This window comes from Balaenoptera musculus, chromosome 7 (assembly GCF_009873245.2).
Source record: "Balaenoptera musculus isolate JJ_BM4_2016_0621 chromosome 7, mBalMus1.pri.v3, whole genome shotgun sequence".
Lineage (NCBI taxonomy): Eukaryota > Metazoa > Chordata > Mammalia > Artiodactyla > Balaenopteridae > Balaenoptera > Balaenoptera musculus.
The window spans coordinates 11,757,191-11,773,406 of record NC_045791.1 but is presented as its reverse complement, the minus strand read 5'-3'; the positions used below and the strand labels follow the sequence as shown (position 1 = coordinate 11,773,406).

Here is a 16,216-nt window from a genome sequence, read left to right as displayed (position 1 = left end):
AAGGCACACAAAAGTTGTCACCTCGCCCAGGCGACAAAGCTAAAAGCTGACTTGGAACCAAGGCAGTTACCCACTGCTTCAGGGGTTCTCAAAGTGTGGTCCCCGGACCAGCAGCGTTGCCTGGGAACTTTCTATTTATTTATTTATATTTTGGCCTCACTGCGTGGCATGTGGGATCTTAGTTCCCCGACCAGGGATCGAACCCGCGCTTCCTGCAGTGGAAACATGGAGTCTTACCCACTGGACGGCCAGGGAAGTTCCACCTGGGAAATTTTTAGAAATACAAAATCTTAGGCTGTAGCTCAGATCTCCGGAGTCAGAAACCCTGGGCGTGAGGAGTCAGTTGAACAAGATCTCCAGGTGACTCCAATGCAATTTGAGGACCATAGTATCCTATCCAGTTTGAGGACCACAGCACCCCGTCCTGCTGCCTGAAAATGGGGCATCACATGCAAGTCATGCCCAAAGCCTCATGCCCACATCGTGGCTAAGGGAACATCTGCTGGAAATGGAGCATCTTGCGGTGTGGCCTCGCTCCTGCCCATCTGGGATGTGCCCGGGGGGGGGGGGTTCGCCTGCCTGGGCCTGGCTGGCTTTCTCGCAGATTGATAAGCAGAAGCAGCTACTGCTGGGCCGGGGCAGTTCTAGGTTCCAGCCGCTGGAGCGCCTGCCCGGGGTAAGCCAAGAGCACAGCTGGGGACACACCATCGGGCTTGTACTGCCCTGCTGCTCACGTCTGAGTTCCCTGCTGGGGCAGAGGCCACACAGTCATCTGGACAGCCCGCAGCCAAAGCCAGAAAGAAAGATAGGGTGATGCGCGGTAACCCCCAGGCTCCAGTCCCCAATGGCTCTGAGGCCTTGACGAGCTCCCGAGTTCTTCGTGGCGGTGCACGGGCTTCTCATTGTGGTGGCTTCTCTTGTTGCGGAGCACGGGCTCCAGGTGCGCGGGCTTCAGTAGGTGTGGTTCACGGGCTCTAGAGCGCAGGCTCAGTACTTGTGGCGCACGGGCTTAGGTGCTCCACAGCATGTGGGATCTTCCCAGACCAGGGAACCCGTGTCCCCTGCATTGGCAGGCAGACTCCTAACCACTGCACCACCAGGAAAGTCCCCAACTCTTGAGTTTTTGAACCCAATCCCATCCATCCCTTCTTAGTTTAAGGACCTCCATGGTTGTGTCCCACTGTGCTTAGAAAACAAACCAGAACTCCCCTCCCCACCCGCTGAGACCCTGTGTGAGCCTTGTCAAAATGCAGGGCACAGCCCACCCGTGGGCTGGGCAGTCAACTTGGCAGGTCAGGACCCGCATTTCTAAAGAAAAGGTGAAATGCAATCTTTCGAGTATCGTTTTGTGAGACTCTTGTTCATAGGTAGGTGAGTGTGTACTGGGTAAGATGGCAAACCCAGAGAGTCACAGCTTTATCTGACCTGATCCCCAATCTCCATCTGTTTACTCCAAGCCCCCCATGGCGTCACTCTCCTTTGGATCTTGGAAAACATCAAGCTGTCCCCCCTCCGCCCCGGAACCCTCACCCCAGCGGCTCCCTCCCGTCCCTGGGAGCCTGGTCCTGCCCAGCCTTGTGCTAGGCTGTGCAAGGTCACATGTTGGCCTTCGGCTAGGTGGTGACAAGGGTCTGGGGTGGTGACCACTGCAGATGTGCCCCCAGCAGGACTCAAAACAGCCCACCCACTGATCAAGCTTCAAAGACCCCAGGCCTCCTATGAGGATGGTACTATCCAAAAAAGAAAAGAAAGAAAGAAAAAGAGATAGAAAGTGAGTGTTGGTAAGGGTGTGGAGAAATCCGAGCCCTTGTGCACCACCGGTGGGAATGGACCATAAGATCCAGCAATTCCACCTCCAGGTGGGTGTGTATCCAGAAGTGAAGGCAGAGACCCCAACAGATACTTGCACACCCATGGTCACGGCTACATTAGGCACAACAGCCCAGAGGTGGAAGCAACCCAAGTGTCCACGGATAGATGGATGCATACACAGCACGTGGTGTGTAGAGACAGCGGAATATTATTCAGCCTTAAAAAAGGAAATTCTTGGGAATTCCCTGGCGGTCCAGGAGTTAGGACTCGGCGCTTTCACTGCTGAGGGCGCGGGTTCAATCCCTGGTTGGGGATCCCACAAGCCTCGTGGCACGGCGGGGAAAAAAAAGGAAGAAAATTCTGACACAGGGTACAACGTGGACGACCCTTGAGGACATTATGCTGATTGAAATCAGCCAGTCACAAGAGGACAAAGACTGCAAGATTCCACTTACATGAGGTCCCCAGAGGAGTCACATTCATAGAGACAGAAAGCAGAAGGGTGGGTGCCAGGGCTGGGGGAGGGGGACGGGGGAGCAGGAGCTGCTGTTTAACGGGACAGGGTTTCAGTTGGGGAAGACGGAAAGTTTCTGGAGATGGACGGTAGTGATGGTTGCACAACAGTGTGAATGTACTTGATGTCGCTGGATCCTACACTTGAAAATGTTGAAGATGGTAAACTTCCTGTTATATGCATTTTATCAATACAAATGAAAAAAAAATTAAAAGGCCAGAGGTCTGAGTCACAGAGGTTTCTTACAAATGAGTTTTATTTGCTTTCTGACCCAAGCACAGAACCCCAAACAGATCTCTCGTCTGCACAATGGTACAGTAACAAGTGCAAAATATGCTTTATTTCCGGTACAAAACGTGGCAGTGTGACAACTTCTGCTTCAATGCCCACTCCCCCCACCCACGCCATGACCCATCCCGCTGCCGTCACACCCACCTGACCCATCCCAGGGCCACACCACCCCAATCAAGACACCCACCACCTTTAGAGAAGAGTCACCCAATCTGGAGAAAGGTGAGGAAGTGGCATTTTAAGAAAGAAATCACTTTCAATACAGGAACACTGGCGAACACAGTAAGCAAGATTTTGCCCAGCAAGGGGAGGGCTGGTGGGAGGCACACAAAACAATGCCCTTCTCTGCTGTCCCCACCCAGGGCGTGGAGCCCAGGGATGATGTCAGCACAGAAGTGAGTGCTAAGGACGAAAGGGCTCCACCTGCGTGTCTGGGGCGAGAGCCTGCATGTCTGGATGTGGGATCCAGACCCCGGCTCAACCCACCAGTAGCCGTAGGACCCTGGGCCCCTGTCTGATTTCTCAGTCTTGATTTCCTCACCTGGAAACCAGGCTTCAGGGGCCCCAGAGCTTCGTGGGGAGGCTCAAATGAGACAACGGCAAAGCACAGAGCACAATGTGTGACCCAGGCGAGGCCAGCCAGCATCCGCAGTTGGTATTAACAGAGGACCGGCCGCAGGCTCCGGCCATCTGCACAGGGAGCGAAGGAGCCGGGGGGCCCAGAAAGGATGGCCAAGCCACAGGGAGGTGGCCCCGTCCCGGCTGGACCTCAGCACGAGGGATTCACCCCGTGAGGCTGCCTGGGGGCTGGCTTCTCCGGGGGCAGAACCGGGAATCGGGCCCAGGGAACCCTCTCCACCAGCAAGCTGAGGCTGCCACAAGCGGGTCCCTCATCGGAGGAGGAGCAGCAGACACGTGCGGAGGGATGTGCGGGACCCCGAGGAGCTGCGAGGCCCTCAAGGCACCATGGAGGTGAAGGTCAGGCCGCACCTCCCAGGACAGGAATGGAGGTGAAGGTCAGGCCGCACCTCCCAGGACAGGAATGGAGGTGAAGGTCAGGCCGCACCTCCCAGGACAGGAAAGTCCCAGTGACGTAAGTCAGGAGGCTGCCACCCACCGTGGCTCGGGGCCAGTACAGGTCCCTCCCCACACCTGGCCCTCGGGACACCAACCCCCAGCACCCTGCCCTGGGGATCCAAGGGTCCAGCAGGTCTCCAGGAACCGGACAGCAGGAGGGAAGGGGCAAGAGCAAAGGGCTCTGGTTCCTGAGCGGCTGGGGCAGAGCCGGCCGGGGGGAGGGGGCCGCATGCCCAACAGGCAGCAGGGGTTCAAAGACTGCTCAGCTCAATGGCTCTCCTGCTTCAAAGCTCCAAACGAAATACTTTTTTACTATTTTTAAAAGTCCTTATTTTCTAGGATTTTCTTCAACATAATCCAGGGGGAAGAGTAACAGAGGTCTAACTCAGCAGTGGGAGGTTTTTCTGCAAAGGGCTGGACGGGACCTATTTTGGGCTTTAAAGGCTAAGAAGAGGCAAGTCGATATTATGTCAGTATAAGAGAAAACAAGTTTCCATAACGTTTTTGATGATGAAATTCAAAATAGGAACACTGAGTCCATTTTTTGGTAATACAGGTATACTAATGGGAATGGAATAGGGGAGGGTTACAGGATGCCCTTTCACTTCATTGGGTTCAGGGTTCACTGTCATCAGAGAGACCACGAAAGCCAGCAGGGAGCTGCATTCAGCTCCTGATGAGTGGCTGTAGGGTGACCACTGCAGAGGCTGGGTGCCGGGTACCAGGGTTAATTCTACTCTTCTGCCTTTGAGAAAGGATTGTGAACCTTCCGTGATAAAAGGCTTCCCTGGTCCCTGCTAGCTCCCTGTAGGCCACCTTCAGGGCTCCCCAGGATGAAGGGTTTGGCAGCCTGGAGGTCAGGACGGCTCAGCCCCAGACTAAGCAGTGCCCGCCCCTCCCCACCTCACCCCACCAGCCGCCCTGCACAGAACAGGAAAGCCACCTCTCAGAGCTACTTCCTGGGGACACTGCCGCTAGAAGGGCCCCTGCATGACAAGGGGGGGACCGCCCCTCAGAACTTAGCCGTTCCCCAGGGGAGCAGGACGGAGAAAGCCCAGGAGAAGCCTTTGCAGGGAGCTCTGGAGAGCTGGGCAGAGGCTGCAAGGAGCTCTCAGGATGCCGCTGGGAAGGAGGCCGGGGGAGGGGGGGGGCGCGGCTGCCCAGCACCTCACTGCCCTGTCCCCCACAGGACAGAGGGGAGAGGGCTGGGAGGTGACCAGAGAGGGTGTACAAACATTTCCTATTGGCCAGCCTGACTGATGATGTCACACACAGGATACACAGCCCGAGGGGACACAGGGTACCTGAGGCAGCTTCCAGGAAGACCAACTCCACGGGCCTTGCTTTTGGGGTCCTGGTCAGATGTCAGCTGCCAGCACTGCTCCCCTCCCCGGATGAGCGGGACTTAGGGTGGGTATTTCCCCTCGATTAGGGCAACTGTGCCCTAACCAGCTTCGTCAACAGAGTCTGAACCAGGAGCATTACATAAGATCTAAAGAGAGCAGCTCTAATCACCGCATCTAGGTAAGCTGAGGACGCTCAGGGCTGCGCTCATGGCAGGTACAGGGGTAGGGAAAGGGATGCACACGCATCCATGAACACACACGTGCACGCACGCACACACACATGCACGCACGCACGCACACATGCATCTATAATGTAGACACATAGCCAGCCAATGCAATCCAGCCTCAGGCTGCAGGCGACAGCTGGCGGCCACTCTTAAGAGCGCTGATGGAGTCACGTCAACCCGGTTGTGAGCTAGGCTGGATTCTTAAAGACACGGCCAAGATGCCATGCCTCACGCCGAAATGTGTGCAAACCTTCGGGTGCGTGCCCCAGCCCAAGCGGGAGCGTCTGAGGTGCCAAGTACCACCAGGAAATACACACATGCACGCCACCTGCCCACAGTGAGACTCTGATGGTGGGAAAGACGAAAGCCTTGTTGCCCCTCAGACTCACCGAGGACTGAGTCAGCCACGACCCCAGAGGCCTCCCAGAGAGGAGGCGAGACCCAGAGAGGCAGAAGCCAAGTGAGGGTCTGGGGACCCAGGATCCCTGGTTCTTGGTCACCTGCTTTTCCATCTTCTCTGAGAGCCTGGGGGCTGCCTTCTTTTGCCCCACTGACAGCAGCAAAAGAGGCTTTTCCATTCTCGTCAACTCGTTAATGATTTTCAGACCTTAACTTACTCAGCCAGCCCCTGACGCCACTCTGGACTTGGAAACTGGTGACACACTGTTCAGGCAGCTCCACTGTGCTCCCAGGAAAGGCCCCTCTAGGCTCACAGCTCTTCCCAAGAGGCCCTCGGGCAGAAGGTCACCAGGGCAACATTTGACCTTCGCTTAGGACCCCAAACCAAGATTTCGACCTCCCTCCCCCATCCTGCTCTTTCCAAAGGCCCATCAGCCCTTCCCTCATTCAAAAGCCCGTGTCTTTATTATAAAGGTGCAACTCGGTAATCAGGAGAAGGTTCATCGCAACCTTGCAAACAGACACCTGCCCAGCAAAGAAATGTGATGGCCTGAGAATAAAGCACTCAGCTTCAGGTGACCCAAGACAGTGGCCCAAGCACACGGTTTATTTTTTGTCCCTCTGCGGATCCCTTTTAAAACGTGTTGCTGCCGAGAAGCCACAGCCTAGAATACGTGGGGGCAGAGGGGACAGTTCTGGGAGGGGCTGCCTGTCCAGCAGGCCCAGACTCTGGACTCGGAGCTCACAAGAAAGACAGTGGACAAGAGTGGGAAGGGCTACAGCTTTTCTGTACTTTAATAAAATGAACAAAACAGAAACAAAACCCCAAAACCTACAGCTAGCTCAGCTGACCCCTGTGGAAGGGACGAGCTGCTGATTTGGGCGGCGAAAACATTTTGGTACCAAATGACTATGTGTATTCTTTTTTTGTATTTATTATTTTCTACTTCTCTGTAAGCTACAAAACTGAGCTATAATCACTAGGAGAAGATAAGTAGAGCAGACGCAGTGTGCATTCCAGAGAACAGAAGACTCTACCTACAGCAAACTTAAGGTACCAGATCCTGATTAGACCCTCATCTGGAATGAAGAAATAAAAATAGTAGCCTACCACATTTTTAGAATTAAGATTTTAGCCTGCCATCACTTGGGTCTGGGTAGTGGCATCTCTGGGGTCTAGTGAATGGCAGACACCTTGAAAGGCTGGCAGTCACAAGATCAACAGTCTAGTCCTGGATCTGGGGGACCTTGAGCAAGTTATTCCACTTCTGTGCGACTCTGTCTCCTCAAAAAAGGAAATGACTGGTCTTGATCCCCTAGAACTGACGTGTGGAGCTACACACCCAGAAAGGTTGCAGAACATCAGAGAGTGATGTGACCCAGTACTGTTGAGACAGGGAAAGGGGGAGACAGCAAGAAGAGAATAGAAAGCCAGGTATAAAAATGGAGGAGCCAAATGTGGGCTGAGTTTAAAAAAAAAAAAAAAAAAAAAAGGTGAGCTTCCTAATGACAGCCCCATGTCACAAAAAAAAAGATCCAGTAAGAATCAGGAGCCGTTAGCAACGGTATGAAGGCAATTCTATGGGGATTCCAATAGTCTTTTCAACAACTGGTGCTGTGACAGCTGGATATCTACATGCAAAAGAATGAAGTTGGACCCCTACCTCACACCATATATAAAAATTAACTCAAAATTAATCAAAGACTATTGGAGAGTTAAAACTATCAAAATTCTTAGAAGAAAACATAAGCATAAATCTTCTTGACCCTGGGTTAGGCGATAGTTTCTTATATAGGACACCGAAAGTATAAGCAACAAGAGAAAAAATAGGTGCCTTAGACATCATCAAAATTAAAAACTTTTGCCCTTCAGAGGTCATTATAAGAAAGTGAAGGCAACCCACAGAAGTGGAGAACATTTTGATACCTCATATATCTGACAAAGGACCTGCATCTAGAATATACAAAGAACTCATAAAACTCATAATAATAAAAAGACAAATAAGCCAACTGAAAATAGGCAAAAGAGGTGAACAGACATTTCTCCAAAGAAGATGTACGAATGGCCAGTAAGCACATGAAGAAATGCTCAACATCATTAGCCATCAGGGAAATGCAAATCGAAACCACGATGAGACACCACGTCACACCCACTGGGATGCTATAATCAAAATGACAGATAGTATCAAGTGTTGATCAGTATGTAGAGAAACTGGAAGCCTCGTACACTGCTGACGGGAATGTAAAATGACGCAGCTGCTTTGGAAAACAGTCTGGCAGTTCCTCAAAAAGTTATTAAACATAGAGTTACTATATGACCCAGCAATTCCACTCATATGTATATTCCTAAAAGAAAACATAGGTGTACACCAAACCGTGTACAAATATGTTCATAGCAGCATTATTCATAATAGCCCCAAGGTAGAAACAACTCAAATATCCATCAAATGATGGATGGATAAACAAATGTGGTATAGCCATAGAATGAAATATTATTAACCTATAAAAAGGACGGCAGTACTGATATATGTTCAATATGGATGACCCTAGAAAACACTACGTTAAGTGAAAAAAAAGCTAGTCACAAAAGACCACATATTGTATGATTCCACATACGTGAAATGTCCAGAATAGGTCAACCTATATAGAAAGAAGATTTGTGGTTGCCTAGGACTAGAGAAATTGTAAGGAAAATAGGAGAGTACTTGCCAAGGGTACAGGGTTTCTTTTAGGGATGATGAAAATGTTCTAAAATTGATGTGGTGTTTCTGTGAATTGACTAAAAAATCATAGAACCGTACACTATAAACACGTCAATTGTACAGTATGTGAATCATATCTCAATAAAGCTGTTATGTGCTCCTCCTCCCCCCAACCCCAAAAAGGAGAGGGAATCAGAAGCTTGTCCTTACACCGTAGGACACCACACCTGTTGGCCCAACGTACTTATTGCTAGAGCCCCTTTCACTTGCAGAAGTGTCTTGGTTTAGATGACAAATTTATGCCATTACCCTATCACTATGCGATATCAGGCAGGTGGCTCTGCCCCTCTGGGCTTTGGTTTCTCCATCTGTAAAACAAGGTCTACCCATTCTGATCATCTCTATATTCCCCCAAAGCTCCACTTTAAAAGCTGTCAAGTCCTACTCAGTTGGTCACAGCGCTCACCATGCTTTGTAAGTTGAACTTACATGAGCAAAGAGTTGAAGCCCGGGGCCAGTACAGATCAGTGGGTCCCAGGAAACAGAGACAAAGACTAATTCCTGAGTCTACGGGTTACTGATATTCAAATTTCCCCGAAGTTAGGCCACTAAGAAAGGTGATCCAACCATTCCAGTGCAGGTGAAATGCCCCAAACACACCCTCTACAAATGAAAAAAGAGACACATTTAAAGGGGAGCCCTCCCAGAAGATACAATGTCTCCAGGGAGCTTGGCAAGTTTGGAGGTCTTCTCTAAATGGGATTTGCTGAGTCCATCCAAGAGGGCCTGGTGTCGGGATAGTCAAGGTCATGTGATCCTACGATGGAATGCTCATTTCCTAGTCCTCCTCTACCCGTGATTGCTTAGGAAATAAAATTATACCGAAGGAGCTCAAGAGGAATCATTTTGGTTCTCTTCCCTTTTATATTCATGAGAATGTGCCTAAAATTAGTCTTTCTAGCCTCCCCCCGTCCCTCCCAAGGGCCTTAGAACTAGGTCTGTGTGGCCCCGTGGTGTGTCTACCCCGGCAATGAAGAGATGCGAGCCCACCTCCGGGCTCTGAGCAGCAGCAGACCCTTAGAATCAAGGTAAACGTGAAAGAAGCAGAGGGCACAGAAGAAACCCAACTCCCATCAATCCACCCAGTAACAGCAAAGACGGACGCTCACCAGGGTCCCTGAGATGAGAAGCCGACACGAAGACAGGAGAACAGTCGCAAAGCACCCCCACATCGTCAGCGCCCCATCGCCGAGCCAGTTACCAGAGAAGAGGGCGAAGGCAGGGACCAGTACAGGTGGCACCCAGGTACCCGGTGAGCTAGCCTCCAACTAGGGGAGCATCAGAGGAGACGCCCCACCGTCGGCCTCTTCAGAACGGCAGGGCTGGGGAGGAGAACAAGGAACCGCTCCGAAGCTGGGGCTAGGAGGAGGGGCAGGCTTTCTGCCCGCCAGAGACATGGCCTCCGAGGGTCTCGGCTGGGGGTTGGTCTGTGGTTTTCACGGGCTGGGCCAGGTTCGCCGCAGCTTCCGAGGGTGCGATTTCTACATCCAAGGGGGTCCGCGGGGCTGAGGGTAGGAGGCGGCTGCCTGCTCTTCTCCTGCTCAGAGGCCACATTTCAGGATGACGTGGTAGCCGTCATTGCTCTCGGCTGCAAGAGACAAACATGGGGTTCTACAGGAAGAAAGGCAGGGCGCTGTGGCATCCGGGGGCCGTGGGATTAGGGTGCCAGCAGACGCCCTGCCATGGGCACTGGCAGAGGCCACCCAAATAAGATTGTGCAGAAAAAAGCAAGCTGACAAAAGCAGAGATCTCAACGCACACCTTCACGGCTGCCTTGTTGAGTTTCTTTTTGACAGCGGACTTTTTCCAGCACAGCCTGAGGCCCAAGGACTGAAGGGCCCATGTCTGAGGAGGCTTTGGGCGTGGTGGGCCCCAGGCCTCTGAAGGCAGGCGGTGGCTAGATCCAGAGAATAGGGGGGAGGGTCCAGGGTCAGGGTCCAGGGTCTATGGCCCGGTCAGGGGGCTTTCATTCCCACCTAACACCACAAACTCACCTGCCCCAGCCCTACGGGGGTCACAGCTGGTCTCCCACTTTTCCTGGCTTGTGAGTTCCTTCTCAGACCCCTTCCTCAGGTGGGCCTTCCGTGTCCCCCTGGTCCCACCCAGCCCCGGGTCCCCGATCCACACGGCCTGCAGACTCAGCTGCTGTATTCCATGCCCACTCTTCCCAGAGACCCACACTTTAGAAACATTCAAATGCGTCTTACTGTAAGTCCCCTACACACGAACGAGTTCCATTCCGAGAGCGCGTTCGTTAAGTCCAATTTGTTCGTCCATCCAACAAAGTTAGCCTAGGTACCCAACTAACACAATCAGCTACTTCTACGCTTTCTACTGTTTCTACGCTTGCTTCCGGACATCCTGGGCTCAAAATAAAGATACTGTACTACTGTACTCTATACGGTGCTGTACAGTACACAAAAGCGCAACCACTTGTAGAGGATGCACACACGTGACAATGTACGCCAGACACGTGAACTAACTTACGTGACTGGACACGTGGACACACGCTCGCGTCTTTGAAAGTTCGCAACTTGAAGGTTCATACGTAGAGGACTTACAGTACTTCTCATTGGCACTGGGTTCATGAAGCACATACTGTCTGGCCAGGATTTCCCTTTCGAAGTGACCTTGGCGCCAACCGCACCACTTCTCACGTTTCCGAGGCTAGGCTTCCCGGGAAGCGTGTGTTTCTTTCTCCCAGAGGATGTTCCCAGGTGACACTCTCTCGAGGGCCCACCCCATGCAGGCCCCACTCTCCAGCCTGCTCTCCCCGCTACTCCGTTAACCCGGGGGGAGCGCAGCCAACACCCTTTAATTAAACAAGAAAAGGCGGGGAGGAGGGGGCTTTACCTTTTAAGGTACTGAGGATGAAACAGGATTCGTCTTGGAAATTCTGCACCATCTGAAAGGCAAAAGAGAGACCATGTCCCTTCAACAACGAGTTCAGAGACTGAAAAGCCTCAGTGACACGGAGGCCAGCTGCCTGCAGCATCAGAAATGACAGGCGCCGCGTTTACGCAAGAGCAGAAAGACACTCACGCTTAGCTCTCATGGAGAGAACGTGATACAGAGTAGATGGACAAAGCAATTACAGTTTCGAGTAACAAGAAACTGAGTGTAAAGGATGGAAAGAAGCCTGGAAGGGAATTAAGATGTAAACGTTTAATACAAGACTTAAATTGTTCCCGATTTGCTTTCGTTTTGCTTTTTCCTAGTGACTGGGTTTTCCAATCCCTATAAGGAAGGACACGTTACAGGAGCGGGTGTGTGTAAAACAGCACCAGATAAAAAAACTAAAGTGCTTTACACAGGGAACTATATTCAATATCTTGTAACAACCTATGAGGGAAACGAATCTAAAAAAAGAATACATATACGTATATACACATATACTGAATCACTTTGCTGTACACCTGAAACTAACACGACATTGTAAATCAACCATCTTTCAATTAAGAAAAAAATGCTTTAAAGAAACGCTCGGTGGTTAGTAGGCTCTGCATATCAGAGTCCTTTGAGGACCAACTATAAACAGAAGTCCACTCCCTGCGTCTACAAATGCAGCAGGAACCTTACGATTACTCACCAGCCCCCTCTCTGGAGCTCTCGTTTTGATTAACAGCCCGGTGACCTTAGATAAGGCAACTTCCTGTCTCCAGGCGCTGTCTGTAAAAGGAGGCTGTTATATATAGAACCAGGATGCAGAGCAATGGGAATGGGCATCCTCTTCTGGGGGGGCGTCCATCCAAATGGCTGCTTTCTACAACTGTTCACAGGACGCAGCACAGATGACCACACACATCTCTCCTGCAGGCAGGTGCCCTAGGTAAGCTCCTGCACGTACACACACAAAACACACCTAAGGATGCTGAGAGTAGCGCTGTCTCCATGAGCAAAAACTAGAAAACAGCCCTCACGTCACCCAACAGTAGAAGCAGCAGGAACAAACTAGGACCTAATCACACCCAGCTGCTCGACAGGGCCGGTGACCTCCGGTGCCCCTCAACATGCATGAATCACAAACCGTAAGTCCCTGAAGAAGGCACTCCTATCCCACTTCTATGAAGTTTCAAAACAGGCGAAATTAAAGAATGTATTGAGGAAGAACCAGGGAATGATCAATATAAAATTCAAACCGGCACTGGAAGGGAATATGAAATTAGCCCACAAAGGGGCTTCTGACAAACACCGCACTAACCCGAGTGCAGGTACCGAGTGCTTTAGTTATTCTTTAAACGCTACAAATGAGCTTCCTCTATTCTAAATATGTATGCTGTATTTCACAATACACCTTTAAACAATATGAAAAATGTACACATCTACCTAAACATACCCACAACACACATACTAGCCAATGGGACAGCAAAACTCCTTTCCAAATGAAAAGTACAACCCACATTTTACTGCCCCCCTCTGGATGACTGCCCCAAATCCTGCAAATCCATCCACCTGTCCACCCCTGCCCCTCCCCCAGGCCCTAATGATGCATGAAGTACATTTACGCTATGCTGCCGGCCTGCTCCCTCGGGGACTCTTGGCAACCCCACTGCTGGGGCATGCCAAACCTGAAGCAGGGCCCACACGGGCTTAATCAGTAACTGCCTTGTTTAATGAAGTGCCCTTGCACCCCAGGGGCCGGCTGCACGGCTGGCCAGGCCACCTCCAGCGCTCCGGGCAATTAAGAACCAAAGGTTTCCAACTGATTCGGGGTTAAGAGGCAAGGAGACTTCAGGGGAATAAGAATCATCTACTTAGCCGAGGTGGCGTTGAGTTCTGTTCTCTGCTTCACTGGCTTAACTGCCTGCTCTGGGTGGGGGGTGGGGGGGGCACAGGGCAAGCTGGGGGAAGGAACCCCTTCAGGGACCTGTGAAATTGCAAGGGTTCTGAGCATTCTTGGCTTTTGTCTTCATGGCAGAAACGCATTTGTGAGATGCAAACTGACGAGTTTTCCATGTCGCCACTACTGCCTGATGCTCAGGGCGTTTTACGCTTCCTGGCTATTCTACAGGACTTGCTCAGGCCAGCAACTCTGGGCTTCATGTGCTTTATCTGTGAAATGGGGGCCAAAAAACAGCCACCTTAGACTCGATTGTAATGATGTGGAAGGAATTCTGAACTGGTGACAACAATTGCAAGTTGCAGATCAATGGCCCTTTGTTCAAATGGATCCTGGTTGTGTGTTTTTAAAAACCCACGCCTACACACACTCAGGCATGCAATGGACACACGCACAAAAAATTATCTGGCAGAATCACATCAAACCTACTCTAACTCCGCTAGGAAAAGAGAGTGGGGAAGATAAGGGCCTTTCACACTTGCCTTCTGCTTATATTGCCTGACTTATACGAATTGTGAATTACTTTTTAATTAAAAAGGATGGAAGGGACTTCCCTGGTGGTCCAGTGGTAAGGAATCCGCCTTCCAATGCAAGGGACGCAGGTTCGATCCCTGGTCAGGGAACTAAGATCCCACATGCCGCAGGGCAATTAACCCCGCACGCCACAACTAGAGAGAGAAAACCCGCATGCCACAACTAGAGAAGCCCGCGTGCCGCAAGGAAAGATCCCGCACGCCTCAGTGATCCCGAGTGCCACAACTAACACACGGCGCAGCCAAAAAATAAAATAAATAAATAAATAAATATTTTTTTTAAAAGGAAGGAAAACACCACCTTGCCCACCCCCAGGATGAAACTCCCATGAAACGGAGGACTCCCATGTAGGGGGCTCGGGCAATTATGATGACAAGTGACAACAGGATTGCTCCTAATGATGACGATTTATGAAATATACAGACCATTAAAAGCCTTACATCTTATACGCTGTCAAATTTAAGGATCTCTCCATCACTTGTTTCCCAAAACAAGTGCCTGGCTAATTTAGCATCTACTGGTACCTGACACTGTTTTCTATTTTATCCTTACTACAGCCTGCTTGATGGATAGAATTATCCCCATTTTGCAGACACAGAAACTGAGGCTCAAAGTCGTTAAGTAGATTTGCCCAAGGTCACCCGGCTTCGAGGAGCCAGTCCAGGTGGGGACATGGGTCCAACTCCGAAGCCCACAACTTCCCTGCTTTCCCAGCCCCCCTTCCTGTACCGTTCCCTCCATCATCCTCTGCTGAGGCTTGCAGAGTTCCCAGGGTGGGTGGAGGGTCTGCTGGGGGCTGGCCTGGGGGCTCAGGGTTCCACCTCTGCTCCTATCAGCACAGTTCTGTGTAAACGCCTCATTTCAGGGGTGGTTGGAGAGTCTGTGGGCTTGACGCTCAGGCTCTGCTGCTGGGCCACCAGCCTTCCCACCACAGCCCAACCTCTTACGAGCTGTGCACCCTGGGGCCATTACGCAGCCTCTCTGTGCCTGTTTCCTATCTGTTAAATGGGCTCATGACAGCACCTGCCTCACAGGGAGGCTGCCAGGATTAAATGAGTCACTTAGAACAGCCGCCGGGACACAGTAAGCGCTGATGGAATGCTGGCACTCATTATTATTACTATTATTAAGAGAAGGGGTCCAGGATAAGACAAGCTTAAAAGCTTTTGTTCTACAACAGGCAGGAACGCCTGAAACATGTCATCAAGCCCGTTTGATAACTCTCTCCGGAGCCAGCAGTGGGATCTGATCACTCGAGGGCACAGTCGCCAGGGGGCCGTGTTCTGTACCTGTGTCCTCTGTCAGGGGCCGCTTATGCCCTGCAGAGGCCTGTGTGGCCAGAGACAGACCCTGGAAGGCTGCGGCACCTTCACCATTCAGCAGAGGACGCCTCTGTTCCTCGAGAGCCCTGGCCTCTCCATCACCAACCCAGCCCGTGTCACCTCTCCCAGGCCTGCCCCCTCCCACCCCCCGCCGCTGCCCTGGGTGAGCACCTGCGTCTGACTCCTCACAGCCCTGACTGTAAGCGCCCCAAGGCAGGCGTGCGAGCAGGGCACCTGGCCAAGGGCGGGATTCCAGATGGAGAGGCGACAGCTATTCAGAGCCCGTGGTCGTGGCCTCAGACCCCTCTCTCCCGGCTCCCCGGGCAGCCCCAGCAGCTGAGAGCAGGCCGTAGGCAGATGAACCCGGTTTGCCATCTTCAGGCTAAAGTCACCCCCAAGCCCCGCAGGGCGCATTTCGGGTGTGGGTCTGCGGCTCCCGCCCGTAGCCCTGGGCCCAGCTCCTCGGGGCGGCGGGGTGGCAGCGCTCACCTCGTTGCTGACCACCACGTGGATGCCGGTGGGGCCCTGCCGGTACACCCGATGGATGTGCTGCGGGGAGATGCTGTACAGGTTGGCGATCTTCTCGATCAGCTCCAAGGTGGTCAGCTCCTCCAGGAAGATGGCGTGGTACACTGCAGGGCGGGGGACAGGGCCTTCTATAGGACAAGTGGCTGCCTTCAAAGGAGCCCGCCTACCCTCTCCCCAGACCCCCCAAACCAGTAACGTGCTTGTAAGAATGTCCACACCCAGACGGACTCGCGGCATCTGGCTGTACTGGGGACGCATCTGGAAGCCACAAGGCCCCCTCTCGGCCCAGCGCCAGTTGACAAGATGCCAGGCTCCGTTCTGTATTCCTGTTTCATTCTCTCTTGGGGGACTTGTGTAAAATGGAGAATCCCTGGATCCACCCTGGACCAAGGACGCCCATCTAGGGGTGGAGGCTGGAGGGGGAACAGCTGGCCGAAATCTGCATTTAAAAAAAAATTTTTTTTTTTGGGCCGCGCCCCACAGCTTGCGGGATCTTAGTTCCCTGACCGGGGATTGAACCCGGGGCCATGGCAGTGAAAGCCCCCGACTCCTAAGCCCTGGACT

The 16,216-nt window shown here is 52.0% G+C and overlaps 1 protein-coding gene and 1 long non-coding RNA gene across 5 annotated transcripts in view; both read right to left on the bottom strand.

Annotated features, from left to right (window-relative positions):
• Window positions 1-2,564: 2,564 nt before the first annotated feature.
• On the bottom strand, window positions 2,565-4,562 carry LOC118898147. The gene is made up of 2 exons (XR_005020626.1): window positions 3,684-4,562; window positions 2,565-3,607 (listed from the first exon to the last, which is right to left on the bottom strand). It is a non-coding gene; the product is annotated as an uncharacterized LOC118898147 (long non-coding RNA).
• A 3,526-nt stretch (window positions 4,563-8,088) lies between these two features.
• Window positions 8,089-16,216, bottom strand: part of TFCP2L1 (transcription factor CP2 like 1) — a 60,438-nt gene continuing 52,310 nt past the window's right edge. For 2 of the 4 annotated variants that reach the window (XM_036858988.1, XM_036858990.1), the window contains 3 exons: window positions 15,614-15,756; window positions 11,282-11,333; window positions 8,089-10,039 (listed from right to left, as the gene is read on the bottom strand). In XM_036858988.1, coding sequence (XP_036714883.1) covers window positions 9,984-10,039; window positions 11,282-11,333; window positions 15,614-15,756 — 251 coding nt within the window. In that variant the 3' untranslated portion in view covers window positions 8,089-9,983. The remainder of the gene's footprint in view (window positions 10,040-11,281; window positions 11,334-15,613; window positions 15,757-16,216) is intronic. The other 2 variants (XM_036858989.1, XM_036858991.1) reach the window with 1 other exon arrangement.